This window comes from Notothenia rossii, assembly GCF_949606895.1.
Source record: "Notothenia rossii genome assembly, chromosome: 3".
Classification (NCBI taxonomy): domain Eukaryota; kingdom Metazoa; phylum Chordata; class Actinopteri; order Perciformes; family Nototheniidae; genus Notothenia; species Notothenia rossii.
This window is the reverse complement of record NC_136901.1, coordinates 88,417,184-88,431,742: the sequence shown is the minus strand read 5'-3', so window position 1 is coordinate 88,431,742 and position 14,559 is coordinate 88,417,184. Positions and strand designations below refer to the sequence as shown.

The window sequence follows — 14,559 nt, the reverse complement described above, 5'->3', positions numbered from 1 at the left end:
AACAAGCCGGCAGTCACACTTGCTTGGATTATTATTTTATAAATTCACTTTAACACGATTTAGTAGACTAACTTTTATCACAGTACATTTAACTCTCATACGCGCAAAAATAAATAATAATAATAATCTACACTGCATTCAAATTCTGCCCCCCCCCCTCTTTTCTAACCCTAACCCTTTTCTTCGTTTTTTGTTTTACTCTCTGTCAAAGCGTCTTTGAGTTTAACAAAAAAACGCTATATAAGTGTCATGTATTATACAACAAACAACAACAACAACAATAATAATAATGGGAGTTTCCCATCCTGCAGCTGTCCCCAGTTTTAGTTGTTATTCAAATAGTTGGATTTTGGTAGATCATTTGACCAATATTCATGTCGAATGATCCGAGTCCTACGATTAGATTTTAAGTATTTATTAGATGGTTGTATTTCTGTAATGACGACAGTGACAATTCATCAAGCATTAAAACCCATCAGTGTCATTCCTGCTGCGGTGACAGGGGAGCGGACCAGAGGAGGCGATCCCCCACCCACTCCCTGTGGTTCTTCCGGTGCACTTACGGTAATATCAAACTCCCTTTTCTAAATCACTGAAAATCTCCTCGTTCCAGCTCTACAAGTGCTTCTGAAATAACGAAGCATTTTATGTTCACGTATGCAGAATTAATCTAACAAATAAACTATCATGCAATATGACAGATACGTGAACCGATTGCATTTTCACCTCGCACCCACTCAACCCTGACATGCAAACCGGTCCCGAAGAGGAGACCGCAGGAAGTCATAACACTGCAGGTGGGAGGAGGAAGTGAACGACATCATCATTTGTAATTAATTTGACAACACAAACGCCGTATAAAGTAATATGTTTTACCTCATGCTGTTAGCTTTCAACGTCTCAACTGTAGGAAACAGAAAAGACAGATGATTAATATTCATTTGAAATCAACACACACACACACACACACACACACACACACACACACACACACACACACACACACACACACACACACACACACACACACACACACACACACACACACATCATGTATACATCACTTCAGGGGACATTACATTGACTTACATGCATTTCCTGGAGACTTATCCTAACCTTAACCATAACCAAGTCTTCGCCCTAAAAGTAATGATTCCACTTATGGGGACCTCCATTTTGTCCCCATAAGGGAGGCGAGTCCCCACACGTGACTGTATAAAAACAGATTTAGGTCCCCACAAGTATTGTAATACTAGGCCACACACACACACACACACACACACACACACACACACACACACACACACACTTGTAAATATTACAGTAACAGACATGCATTTTATTTGTTTGTTTGTGGTAAGGCATGGTAAACACACCCTGAACTACTAACTAATACTTTGAGTCAAAACCAACATAGTGTGCAATGATAGCAGGGGTTATGAAAGTTAGATACAGTACAAAAACACTTACCAATAAACAAGAAATGATTTGACCTATACAGTAGGTCCAGCTGTCCTGAATAAATTATATAAGAAACGTAACACTTACGGTATTAACTCACAACAATACTCACCTCATGAATATTCTAGTAGCCGCTCTATTTGTCACCGGGATTGAGATCTGTTGAAAATAAAGAGAAGTCTATAAAACCTGTAATACTATTTTATTTTACGACAAAATATCTTTATTAGCGGAAGCATTTTACTTCCTCTTTCAGAGGTTTTATATGTTGTAGTAAACAAATTGTTTTATATCAGGCGCAGTGCAACATTCCAAATGGGAACCTCGCAAAGTAAAGCCATTTAGTTCCTTGACAAAAAACGAAATGACTAATCTCATAGAATCTATATACAAATTGTGAGGGGGGGGTTCTCGCAAATGTACCGCATTTATCCGGGAGCACGGTCGTTTTTTTCCTTAAACATACGACTTAATTCTGTGAATATTACTCCCCCCTCCTTGCTTCGTAATTAATACTTTCTTACCTACAAAGGCACTGGAACTTGAATTCATGTGTCTTTGCTTTTAAATGCGATTTTATAATATGTTTCTTAATGCTCTTAATGTCTTTCATTTGTGTAAAGCACTTTGAATTGCCTTGTGTTGAAAGGTGCTGTATAAATAAACGTGCCTTGCCTAATACACCGTCGAGGTGAATAGCCTACAGACCTTTGAAGGGAAAGATAATAAAACACAGAGGAATTAACTCGAGGAACAAGACCTTCGGAACACGACAGACACTTCCAACAAACCAAATGAGAAGTGTTTTATAACGTGTGACTGAAAAGAAAACGCTTCTCAGATTTTAAGTGGAAAACTTAAAAGAAATTCAGTTATAAAATGTCGCAACGCAGCAGTTCTCTGTGTTGCGACAGAAACTGTTCTTACCCACCCCCCCCCACACCCCGTGTGTCTGCAGCCTCTCATCAGTCACAGTTCTCTCTGCGTTTAACGCTCTGGCTGACCACAAAGCGACTCTCACTGTGAACATGTTTGCACCCTGACCGAGAGCTGTACTCATCACAGAAAGCAGGCCTCACATCAGAAACGTTTCACTCAATTCAGAGAAAAAAGATCGAGCTCTCAGATGCACATGAGACCACGTACTGAAACTTGGCAAAAGTGTTTTAAAGCTGCTTTACTTTCAAATAATTCAACCTGTAGACATGGCGTCTTTTTTTTTTAATATACAGAATTAGTTTGTATACAATATCCTGAAAAAGACTGCTGAACTTTTCTCTTTTATCAAGTGACTTTGAACCTGTTTTTAGTGCCTTTTTGATGACATGAAAGATTACATTTGTCCACCATTAAATAACTTTGTTTTAGCGTGTGGAGAGATAAACACCTAATAACTTAAAGACAGAAGAACACGTTGTTCAGGATGAGACAACATCTAGTTCTACTTTATAATAAGCCAACCATTTCCTAAAATGCTAATGTTCAGGTTCATACTTGTATTGTGTGCCTCTCATGTGACATGTTTGAATTCTTAACCCTCCTGTTGTCTTCGGGTCAAATCTGACCGATTTACTACTTTCATAATTCATCACTTTTTTGTTTTACATTCGATTGCATTAAGGCTTTATGATATCCTTCACAGTGGACATTTGAACATATAAGTTGCTGATCACCACTTTCATTGAATTTTGGATGATTTAGTCAACTTTGTAACACCCATGGTGTTCCCGGTCAAAAATGGCCGCCATAAAGAAAAGGAATTAGTAACCATCCGGATCAGATAAAACACACACACACACACACACACACACACACACACACACACACACACACACACACACACACACACACACACACACACACACACACACACACACACACACACACACACACACACACACACACACACACACACACACACACACACACACACACACACACACACACACACACACACACACACACACACACACACACACACAGTAGATGTGTTCCCCCCCTTATGTGCCCATCCCCCCATGTAAATCACACTTGGCACTCACAAACACGCACACAACAATTTGACACATTTCCCGCTCTTATCTGCCCACCCCCCCACATGGATCACACCTGGCACACCCAATACATGTTCAGTGTCTGTTCTTTGTATATTTACTGCAGTTGTTCATGTATGCCAGTAGTCTGATGCAATATGTACAGTTTGAAAGGATGTTAAATGAAATGTGGTGCTGATTAATGGTTTTTGTGTTTATGTAATAGCAGTTAAAACAGGACCGGTCAAATTTGACCGTGAACACCAAAGTAAGGGGGGGGGGGAAACTAAGACAATAGGAGGGTTAAGAGAAACTTCCTCTGGAGAGAACTTTGGGATTTTGCACAAAACCTATACAACACAACAACATTACAGCAAATGGAAACCCCCCCAAAGCATGACATGGCCCCTTTAAAGGTTTCACACGTTTAACTAATCGTTTAAAGGTTGTTGTGTGTTTTTTTTAAATGCCTTTGGTTGGTCTCTCCTCTCCTCCAGCATGTTATCTTTTTATTCTTTTAAGCTCAACTTCTCAGAAAGACCTTTCCAAGTTGTTGGTGTTAATAAACTCTTCTACTGTATATGAGTGTATTTTGATACACTACCAGACACTAGGATGTTTTCAGAAAGTATAATCTTCAATCAATGGACACCAATAAAGTTTAAATCTCTCAACAAAATGGAGCTGAAAGGCTGGTGGAGGATCAAGTCAATGTTTTGCTACTTAGTAACCCAAAAAATGGTCTTGTTAATGTCTTAAAACTATTCTATAAAACACTATCAAGTGATGTTAACCATTAAATACAAATCACCCTTAACAAAGTCATACGGAAAAACATTCGGTCTACATTGATGCATTATTGTATATCTATCTTTGCACACATTTTCATTCTGACACGCTGTCCCCTTTAACTCATAGTAAGGCTTATTCACACATGCTAACCGGCACACATGACCACAAACACACGCACACACACACACACCACAGATTATCAGATTATCAGGGGTTCCTTGATGGCAGCCAGAAGAGGAAAGTTCTTCAGAATTTGAAATCTACCTGAGGACATTTTCCCTTCTGCATGTGCATCACAGGAGACAGTCCTGATAAGAGGGGAGTGTTGAGGTGATGCACCTCTCAAACCACCCACCTTTTCCCTTTAGTCAAACAGAGAGAAAGGAGACGAAAGGGGTTTTCTCTCTCTATCTCACTTCCTCCCCGTGTACAGAGTGTGTGTGGAGTGAAGGTGTGCACCAACACTGACGCGGCAAACTTTGTGAGCGTTGTGTCCACTGACTAACAGGTGATGATTTCTGAATTTCCAAAATGTGTAATGCATAAAGGAGGAGATGACCGGTATCCTAGAACTATTCTGTGATGTTTCCATTCAATGCATTTCATTTAACCTTAAAACACAGATAGGATTTCATGATTTTATTTATATTTTCTCTGCACTAATTGTATCATTGTTACATTTCAGCAGTGACACCCCCAAGCTATTTTAATGTGAACACTTTGGCCATAAAACGGTTTCTGATTATTTTTGTTTCAAACTTCTACTGTATAGCTGCAAGAAGCAACGACACACATTGGCTAAGTTAGAGAGGCAAAGCTGTGAAGAATGCTGTCAGGAGTTACAGTTTTATACACTGTGCTTCAACCAAAATAAACAGCTAAGCAGTAAGGGAAAAGCAAAAACAAACACCCATGAGTTGTGCCTAATAAACTCCTGTTTTGCCCTACGTGTTTGGAAAGTCACATTTGCAGAAACAAGCTCCAAAACTAGAAGGGGTTATTACTGTCCACTAATTTCTTGAACATCAGAAACATGTCTTACTCCTACTGTCCTGGTACTGTAAATAGATGCTCTCTCTCAGTTTGCGTACTCCTGTACTTACATTTGCTATTTTGAGCGCACCAATGGGGAAATGAGCTACGAGGATCCTGATGGTGCACTCATAACGTTCAAAATGTTGAGTGTGGAACGCTGGAAACCTTGTACTCTGCGACCGCCATCTTGCTGTGCCTCTGTTCAAACATTGATGTATAATAAATAAACGTATTATAAAGGGAATGGGTACAGAGCAAGAAGGGGGCGGGGGGGGGGGGGGGGGGGGGGGGGGGGTACTTCATTCCTGAGAGAGCTGCTCAGTGGTGGGTAAAGGCAAACTGGACCGGCACTCACAATTCCCTGAATTATCCATCGGAAAACTCGGAGAATGCTCACTTTAGTTTTCCTTAAGTCTCGTCTTCAGTCTGATGCGTCAAGTCCGCTTGGGCCCAAAAAGACTCGATCCCACTGGCGTCCATTTGGGAAGAGACATCTGTAGAACAACTCCCAAGGACAGACACTTGAATAGCCCATTTTTAAATCATCATGTCCTAAAACGGCTAAAACCAGAATTCAAATATTTTTTTTTCTAAGTCCATGGGATCAAGTATTTTTGGGTCCAGACGACGTACCACCGTTTGGCCACTATGAACGTTTGCTTCAACACTAACTTCCTGGGGGCTTTGACCAGCCGCAATTGGGGTTACTAGGTCAAAACGGTGATTTAAAAATGTTAAAGCGCGTACCATTATACTAGTGTCAAAAGCAGCCTGAGCTCATTTCTAGTGGGTCAATTGAGCTGTCTGTAATGTAACTTTTGTACTAACTCAAAGTAAATAAATAATGCATTCATCAAGATTTCTCCATTGTAACATGGTTTCATTTTATGTTGGATTGAATCTGGTGGTTTAATTCGAGTTTTATTGTGAAATTGGTTTCAAACTGTCACTGACCAGTTAGAAACAGCATTTCCTAAACAGCATTTCATCCGACTTGATAACACAATCTTTTTCGCATACCCCTCACTTCTCCTTCTGGTTGAACATCAATACTTAAAAGTGTTTCCTGTTGTTGAAGCATGTTGTGTAGGTGGCCCTGATGCAATGAACACATTCAGGTTATCAATACCACACCTACGAACACGACCTATGACACGGTAAAGTTGTGGCTCCGCTGATTCAAAATGAAAATGGGAAGTGCCGTCTTCCTGTAGTTTCCTGTCGGGTGCACTCAAACATCTTTACATTCACACACATGCATCTTTAGGCCCCATGCACGCGCGGCTTGACGCCACTCTCGTATCACGTAGTGGTGACTGCCAGTGGAAAAGAAAAAGTCATTACTCACACACCCGTTTCTGCAGCTTTCCAAGACTCTGCGAGTGGTTTTCCTGTGTCCTCAGGGATAAGTATAAAAAGGTAAGCGAAACAACTATTTGCATTTCCAACAAATCTTTTGAAAAGCTTCTTTGGGTGATCTGGTGCCGTCTGCTCAAACTGAAAATATGAAGTTGGTTGTTTTTTGCCTTTTTGCATTCTTTTGCAGTTCTTTGGCCAGGACAGACCCAAAGAGATTATTAAAAGAAGCCCTGAGCCACTTGACTGACTTGAGAGACAATGTGGAGGTAGGTTCGTCTACATTTACTTTATTTTCCAACTTTGACCATTTTTGGTTTTCTTTACTAAGTGCTCTGTTTGTTTTGTGTCCTGCAGCTTAATACCCAGATGCTGAATACTCTACCGCAGAACATTGAGGTAAGACAAACTAACTTCTTATTATTGTAGACAGCACGGTCAACGCCACTATTAGTATTTGTGGTTGCTTACTCACTGTTGTTATTCTCCCACCTGCTGTGTGTTGTGTGCCGGCTGCTGTAGGAGTTATGACATGATGTGTGAAATCACACAATGTGCCTTAATGTGGAGTCAAAGGCTTCGCTTTCAGGTTTAAAAAAAAAAAAGATATTGATTTGTTTTACTTCACTTTTGAATTAAATACATTATTTATACTCTACATTACGGGCAACAGTCAGATATACACAGTGGTGGAAGAAGTACTCGTAGATGTTTTACTTAATTAAAAGTAGAAAGACTACAGTGTAAAAATAGTCTTTTACAAGTCCTGCATTTAAAATATAATTTACGCAAGGTACCACAAATATTTTTTCTTTTACAATTTCTTAATCATATCAAATTACTGGATTTTTTTTTTTTTTGATGCATTGTGTTCATCACAGCTTGAAAACGTGGATCGAATGTGATGACTTTATATACTGCTGCTTGATATCTTAACCTATAATTATACATTATAGTTTAATTACAAGTATATTTAAACATGTTAGCCAATAACTCAATCTGTAAAGTAACTAGAAACTCATTTTCTCAAATAAATGTAGTAAAAAAAGTACAATATTGGCTTCAAAGTAACCGAAAACTTATCTCAATATTTTGTCGAGTTCATTGAAATCCAAGCATTTACTTTTAAATTAAGACATGTTTGCATTTGATATGAAAAACATCAAATGAGTATTATTAACAGCAGTACAAATGTATTGTTTCTTGAGTTAAATGGTCATAAAGCATAGAAGGAAAATAAACGTGTACAAACTAGTCACTTTGCATTTTGGGGGAAGTGGATACACCTGCATTTAAAATATTGTAAAATCCCATTTACTGCGAACCCTATATTTTGAAGATGCACCAAAACAATCCCACGTAACATTTTGATTGTGTGTACTTCAGATAAAAGCTGCTACTTGTAAATTGAGAGCAGCCCTCCTTCTGATCAGGCTGCTGTGAGTCAGGTCGAGAGTTGCTCAGTGTTTTCTCACAGCTTCCGTTACTCTCATGTGAAATGTGATGAGTAATCAGAATCAAGCCATGACACTTCCTCACGAAACTTTCTCTAGCGTGCTACAAAACAATTGACTCAATTGTCAAACAAAAAAGGGAAAAAAAGAGCAAATGACGGCTAATCTTAAACCACAAATGATAAGGAAACGCAGAGTGGGTGTGAAGCAACAAAACCGTTTTTTTGTTACTATTCTAGAAAAACAACGAGAGCAATAACTGCACCAGATTTTGTGAAACCACCACCATAGAAAATTTACATGAAATAGCAGTAACAACGTTTAAGTCAGAAGTTCCTTACGGTATCTCCTGCTGAGATAATATCTTACTAATTAGCAGACACACTCATCTAAAACCAGGACATCACATCAAACACCGTTTTAAAAATAAGTTATCAACACCTTAAAAGATTACAAGAGGAAAACTGTATCGACAAAAGCATCCAAATATCTTTCAGGAACAGAAACAGATTTTTTTTGTATTATTTGAGTTGGTTAAGTTTCAGTTGAGGTAAAAGCGTTATGCATGTATCTGTTTGGAAAGTGCACCGATGGAGTCATGACATGAAACCAGAAACAAAAGCTTACTTGGAAATGTTTTGATGGAAGTTATGGCAAGATTTTCCCCTCACATGAATGCATGAAGAAGTGTATAATACTACATCATCACCTCTAGAATCTAAAAAAGATATGCTTGTATTAAAAACTACTACTTTTGAAGCCTATTTTTTACGATGTATTTGTAATATTTGACGGTGCAATTTTCCAGTTTTGGCTTTGATTTAAGCTCAAACTAAATCATAAATACTACCTAAAAGTATCTTGTCATTAGTATGGATTCTCTCTTTTTATGGTAGGCCTACTACTGTTTACAATTGTTCATATAATAAATAACCTGGCTTATGATTTTACAAGAGGCCACATTGGACACTAACATATGCTCGAACGGGATTTATTTTTTACTCACCGATTTATTTTCTCCCTCTCTCCAACAGGACAGCTGCTGTCCGTTGAAATGCTTCCAGGATAATCTGAAGAGTCATTTCAACACCACAGACATAAAGAAACTGTCCAAGGTCCTCAATAGACCCATCACTGTGAGTAAACTGGCACGAGGAGAAAGATATAAGAATAAGAATAAGTGTCAATGCAACATTTGCAGTAAAGTCCATTTTTATAACTATTGTATTTCTTTGATCTATTTCAGAAAAAACATCTTTGCTCCTCTGGAAGCGATACAATGGTAAGAGATCATGCTATTTTTTTTTTTACTCCTGGTTGCTGATGTCTTAGTGATTTAAAGTCAGGTGTTGGATGGTAAGTTAATTGTTCCTGTGTTTCCCTTTAGCCCCAATGCACAGACTGCGACTCGAATCCGAGGGAAAATGCAGGGACATTCTTCAGACGACTGGAGTCTCTTGTTCAAAGGGTAAGGGCATTTCCTTTCTTTTATCAGAACATGTATTTCACTTTATCATAAGGAAAAGGTGGCTGTAGCCTTCTTGTAGCAAAGACGTGAATATGAGTGCGGTAATAATTCAATATTTCTTTCCCTCTTCAGGCCATAAACCGACTGAGCGAGTGAGAAGAGCTGGAGATCTTCTTGTGACCGAGGACAAAGACACTACACAGAAAAGATGCTCACATGTTAAAGCCTTCTTAATATTTAATTTATTTAATATTTATTGAAATAGTGTTAGTGTTGAACCTACTTTGAAGATTGTATTCTCAGGGAAGCTGCTTTGCCGCCACCTAGTGGTCATGGCAGTTTGTATTTCACCGAAAGTGAAAGTTTATTTATATGCTGTAGTTCTCAAAGAATATTAACTATATGAAGTTTCTACTATGTACGAACTGCAGGGTTTTTTTATTTAACAAAGTGTACCATTTGAAAATAATAAATTAATTACAATACAGAGGTGGATTTTTGCTTGGTTTATTTGTAAGACGTCATTTATACTGCTGTTTGAAAAGCTTTGGGAAAGTGTTTGACACTCGTTTTTAGGGATATACACTGTAGTTTTGAAGAGGCCCTACTATGCTTTAGGGGTCTTCCCTTTCCTGTGTTATATAATATAGGTTTTTTATGCATGTATTGTAAATGGTCTGCAAAGCAGGGTATATGCAGGAATCCTGAAGTCACATGTGAAACCTTTTAAGACCCTTTCCGTACATTTTAAGACCTCATCGCCACTTCGAGTTTTAACCGGTTACCTTGGCGACACACTTTACCTCACATTGACTATATGCAGTATTGATTGTCCTTCCTCCTTATCTTCCAACCATTTGGACGCAGACTTGCATTTCCCCATAACGATGTTGTTTAACAACCGGCGTAAACGGGCCTTCGCGCGCTATCAAGCAGCGAGCGTGAGATGTCATGTTCAGATGACGTCAAATCCAACGGGATGCCATAAATAAACTACACAGAATCACACTACACACCTACGCAATGATTACATTAAGGCAGACTGTAGAATACAACCTCTTTGGACCATTTATATACTTATTGAAAACAAGCTACAAAAGGTAAAACCTTGGAAGATGCCGTTTAATACTTTTTAATAGCCTTAATTTTCACTACATTGATTTATCAACTTTTAATACTTTTTAAGACCCCGCGGACACCCTGGCAAAGGCAAAAACCCCTGTGTTCCCTTTATGTTAGGAGAATATCACTCGTCGTCACCGGCTTGATCTTGAATCTCAGGATCCATGTATCTGTGATCCTCTCCAGAATGGAAGGAGTCATCACATACAGAGCATCAACTAGTTCCTGAACAGTGTCCTTCACATGCTGATATCCAAGAGAGGGAGTTCCACAGCCACAAGATGGAGGAATAGAAAGCAGTATTCAATGTTTACTTCAGATTAGCTCCACGTCAGAAATGATCATGCTTGTCATATGTCTCTCTCCATAGAGGCTGAATCATCATGTTAATCACATAGCTATCATATGCCTCAAACAGTCCTGATGCTCTTCTAGGTAATCACACATCCTGTCATGTTCACAGCTACAGTTGGGATACCTTTGATATCATGTGGACTCTCATATTGGAAGAGCACATTCAGTATTTTCCCAACACCTCCAGAGGGAGTTTCTCTCCCACACACACCTCCAATGGAATCCTTATTTACGTATGGAACATAGTGACATCACTATTTAACACTCACGCCTCTATTGGCTAGCGCTCTGACACATTGTACTCTAACAAATAACACTTTAAAACTTTCCTTCACTGGGCAAGAATGATCCAGGTCAACTTAAACTCATTCCCATCTCAACTCATACACCACGTACTCTGAACTTAAACAAAAAATAAGCAAAACAAGGAAAACATCCGGTGTTTCACCAGAACTGAACCTGCATGGAATTCATTATATACTGTACAGTCGAAAATAAGCTTATCAACAGCCGTACAAAAATAAATAAATGACATTGAGTTTCAAACATGAACAAATAAAGTAAACTATGTATCTCACAATAGAGCTGGCCAGCTAACCAATCAGAGCAGACTGGGCTCTGGTTTCAGACAGAGGGTGAAAAGAGGTGCTGCAGCACAGGCAGTATGAGAAAAATAAAGAGCTTTTTGAACATTAAAGCATGGAGACATGTCCCAGGAGAGACACTAGATACTAATAAGACCATTAAAATGAGCATAATATGTCCGCTTTCAGTTTTAATCAGACACACTGTTCTTCATATTCAGCAGTAGGTGGCAATATACATCATGTCTGCTGATAGGAACACATGTCCTGAGTTATGAACACTTTTACACACTTACAAATCAAAGAAGAGGTGCCACCAAGATCCTATGTGTTGGATTAAAGCAATGCTCAACAATTGTGTTTAAGATGTTACAAAACTTATTATTATTATTTAATTGTTTAACTGTCGTGTGAGATAAAGTGTACCCTACCTGCCTTTACTAGTGAACACAGTCACATTAGGGCCTCATAATAAAACATTGGTTGAAAGGTTTTAATCTCCTTGTTAGTTTTTACTGTTTCTTGATTTGCCATAATGTTTGAATAAATTATCAAAATTACATTCCCTTAAAGGTAGGGTAGGTAAGAATGGAGAGACCAGCTCGAGTGCACTAGAATTTGAAAGTACGAAGCCGAAAAAATCTGCCCCTTCCTTCAGACTTCCTTACATAGCCCCTCCTCCAACACACACGAACGCACACATGACCAATGAGGGCACGAGATAAGTTTGTGCACAGATGGAAGGCTGACAGGCAGGTAGGCCATCCAGTTACTTTAGCCGGGCCGGCTCAGGTGACTGGTCGTGCTTTTTACAGCGCCACGGCTTCCAGAGATGATATTTTTTAATGTATTTATTGTCAAAGCATTTCATATATTCATTGCTATCAGGATGTTAAGAGCATTCCATGGAATATAACAAAACGTGTTTCTGAAGTGAATTACCTACCCCACCTTTAAGTGTTTGGCATTAAGTGTCCTTCACTGATTCCTTCTTAATAGTGACATGTGACACAGGCTTCATACCAAAGGATTTAAGGCCCAGATCATTTCTGATGATATTCAATTAGATAAAAACTAATACCATTCAATACTAAGGATAAATCACAAGGCTAATGATTGTCTTTTCTATATCAATCTGAATTGCCATTTCTTACCACTAGAAGTCAGAGTTTCAAGCTTTCAGGCAGTTCATATGTACAATATGTGACCAGCTACAAACTGAAAAGCAAGAGTTTCAATACAGCTTAAGGACTTTTTACATTCATTACAAATATGTTGTGATATGGTTCTGCTATGCTCTGTATTTCCATCGGTCTTGTTTATTTAACAATCAGGCTTGTGTCACCCTGAAGCTAGTTTCTTAAATGGATGTGGAACTAATTTGTGAAATTGTGATTTTGAAAGAAAGCTAACATCTTTAGTTAAATCTGTGATATTCACTGATGGCCTCTTTGCCTGTATAATGTTAGTTTCACAGTAGGAGGAAAACATACATAGCCTACAGGAAAGTGTGTAAGGTTATGGTTTCAAGTTTGCTTTGCACTTCAAGAGCTGAGCATCAGGGACCTCATTTAAAGGGATATACGCTCAAAAAATGGCGTACGCCAGTTTCTACGCAATGTTTGCGGTTTATAAAATACTAACTTTACGGTAAAATGTGCGGTCCTGCACGCAAACTCTAACCCATGCGTACGCACTAAGCACAACAACGGGAGAGATGAGAAACTGCGACACCGTTGGCAGAAGGAAGAATGGAGAGAAATATGTGGAAATAATACCATAAATAAAATGTTACCTGATTTATCATATATGAAGAATTCATTTTCAAACATTGATCAAAGCCAATCTTAAAATGATTTAACAAAGGCCTGTTTGAGACTCCTCACTGCACACAAAAACATAACTGGGAGAAATAAATAAATACGGATATGTTATTTAAAACCAGCTCGAATATGTTGTGTTAATGTTATGAAATGTTTCCTCATAAATGATGCGGTAAGCAGGAAAGAATTACGTTTAATACATGTTTAATCGTGTTTTATGCCGTTTGCCAAGACTTGATAAGTCACTCATAAAACACAGGAGGTATGGAAACTTAGAGCACCATAGCCGTGGGAACATGTTTGAAATGGGGGGTGCTGTGGGGATGACACCAGGGACGGTTCAGACCAATTTGCTGCCCTAGGCAAGATTTTAGCTGGCAATGAAAAACCTCTATCACCAATACACTACAAAAAGAGAAATGTATTGACATGGTGGACAGCTTACATAAAAAGGCTTCAAATGTATTTAGTATTGCATGAACATGTTTTAATTGGAGGGTGGACTTCACATCCTCTAGGCTAGGGGGGTCCTGGGGTGCCCCCCCGGGACGTTTTTTTTAACATTTCAAAGTAAAATGCTTCAATCTGGTGCACTTTGAGCGCCCAATTACTAGAGACTGATCTAGGGGGTACAACTTTTGCCTTTTATTAATCAAATAAGTATGTGAACATTTCCAATAACCTACCATAGCCAATAACAAATAAATGTAGGCTAGCGTATTTTATTTTTGTTGTTCATTTATATCTTATTTGACCAGTTAACATTTATTTATTTATGCATATTTTTAAATCTCTCCAGTTTTAAACGATATTTTTAGTTTACTGTCCTATAGTATACATTGGAATGATTTCAAACCTGTTTGTATTTATCCTAATAATTATAAAGGTGTGCCTTGGAAATATCTGTTTACATAAATTGTGATCAAAACGTTTGAGACCCACTGAGATAACTTAGACTAAAGTGAGCTATCTAAACCCTCAGAGTCCTTTACCTCACTGAGCCTCTCAGACAGGACAGAACTCTCCCTCCACATTATTGTAGAAACAGCTTCTTATATACGTTAGCGCAGCAGAAGC

The 14,559-nt window shown here is 38.5% G+C and overlaps 2 protein-coding genes across 3 annotated transcripts in view; one reads left to right on the top strand and one right to left on the bottom strand.

Moving 5' to 3' along the window:
* Positions 1-227: 227 nt before the first annotated feature.
* Positions 228-14,559, bottom strand: part of LOC307033613 (uncharacterized protein) — a 51,568-nt gene continuing 37,236 nt past the window's right edge. The window contains exons 3-5 of the mRNA XM_079672151.1: positions 1,574-1,620; positions 877-904; positions 228-791 (exon numbers count right to left, since the gene is read on the bottom strand). Coding sequence (XP_079528277.1) covers positions 901-904; positions 1,574-1,620 — 51 coding nt within the window. The 3' untranslated portion in view covers positions 228-791; positions 877-900. The remainder of the gene's footprint in view (positions 792-876; positions 905-1,573; positions 1,621-14,559) is intronic.
* LOC307031299 (uncharacterized protein) lies at positions 6,349-10,086 on the top strand. Of its 2 annotated transcripts, XM_079668264.1 has the most exons (7): positions 6,349-6,740; positions 6,868-6,946; positions 7,035-7,076; positions 9,166-9,267; positions 9,378-9,413; positions 9,519-9,599; positions 9,732-10,086. In XM_079668264.1, exons 3-7 carry the CDS (start codon positions 7,047-7,049, stop codon positions 9,753-9,755), a joined length of 273 nt encoding a protein of 90 aa, XP_079524390.1. In that variant the 5' UTR covers positions 6,349-6,740; positions 6,868-6,946; positions 7,035-7,046; the 3' UTR covers positions 9,756-10,086. The 2 variants fall into 2 exon arrangements, with proteins under 2 accessions (XP_079524390.1, XP_079524389.1); XM_079668263.1 differs by lacking the exon at positions 6,349-6,740 and having other exon boundaries at positions 6,773-6,946.

Coding starts and splice junctions, on each gene's coding strand:
- LOC307031299 (XM_079668263.1), top strand. CDS start 6,827: ATGAAGTTGGTTGTTTTTTGCCTTTTTGCATTCTTTTGCAGTTCTTTG. Junction 9,268..9,377: donor TCCTCAATAGACCCATCACT/GTGAGTAAACTG, acceptor GATCTATTTCAG/AAAAAACATCTTTGCTCCTC. Junction 9,414..9,518: donor CCTCTGGAAGCGATACAATG/GTAAGAGATCAT, acceptor GTTTCCCTTTAG/CCCCAATGCACAGACTGCGA.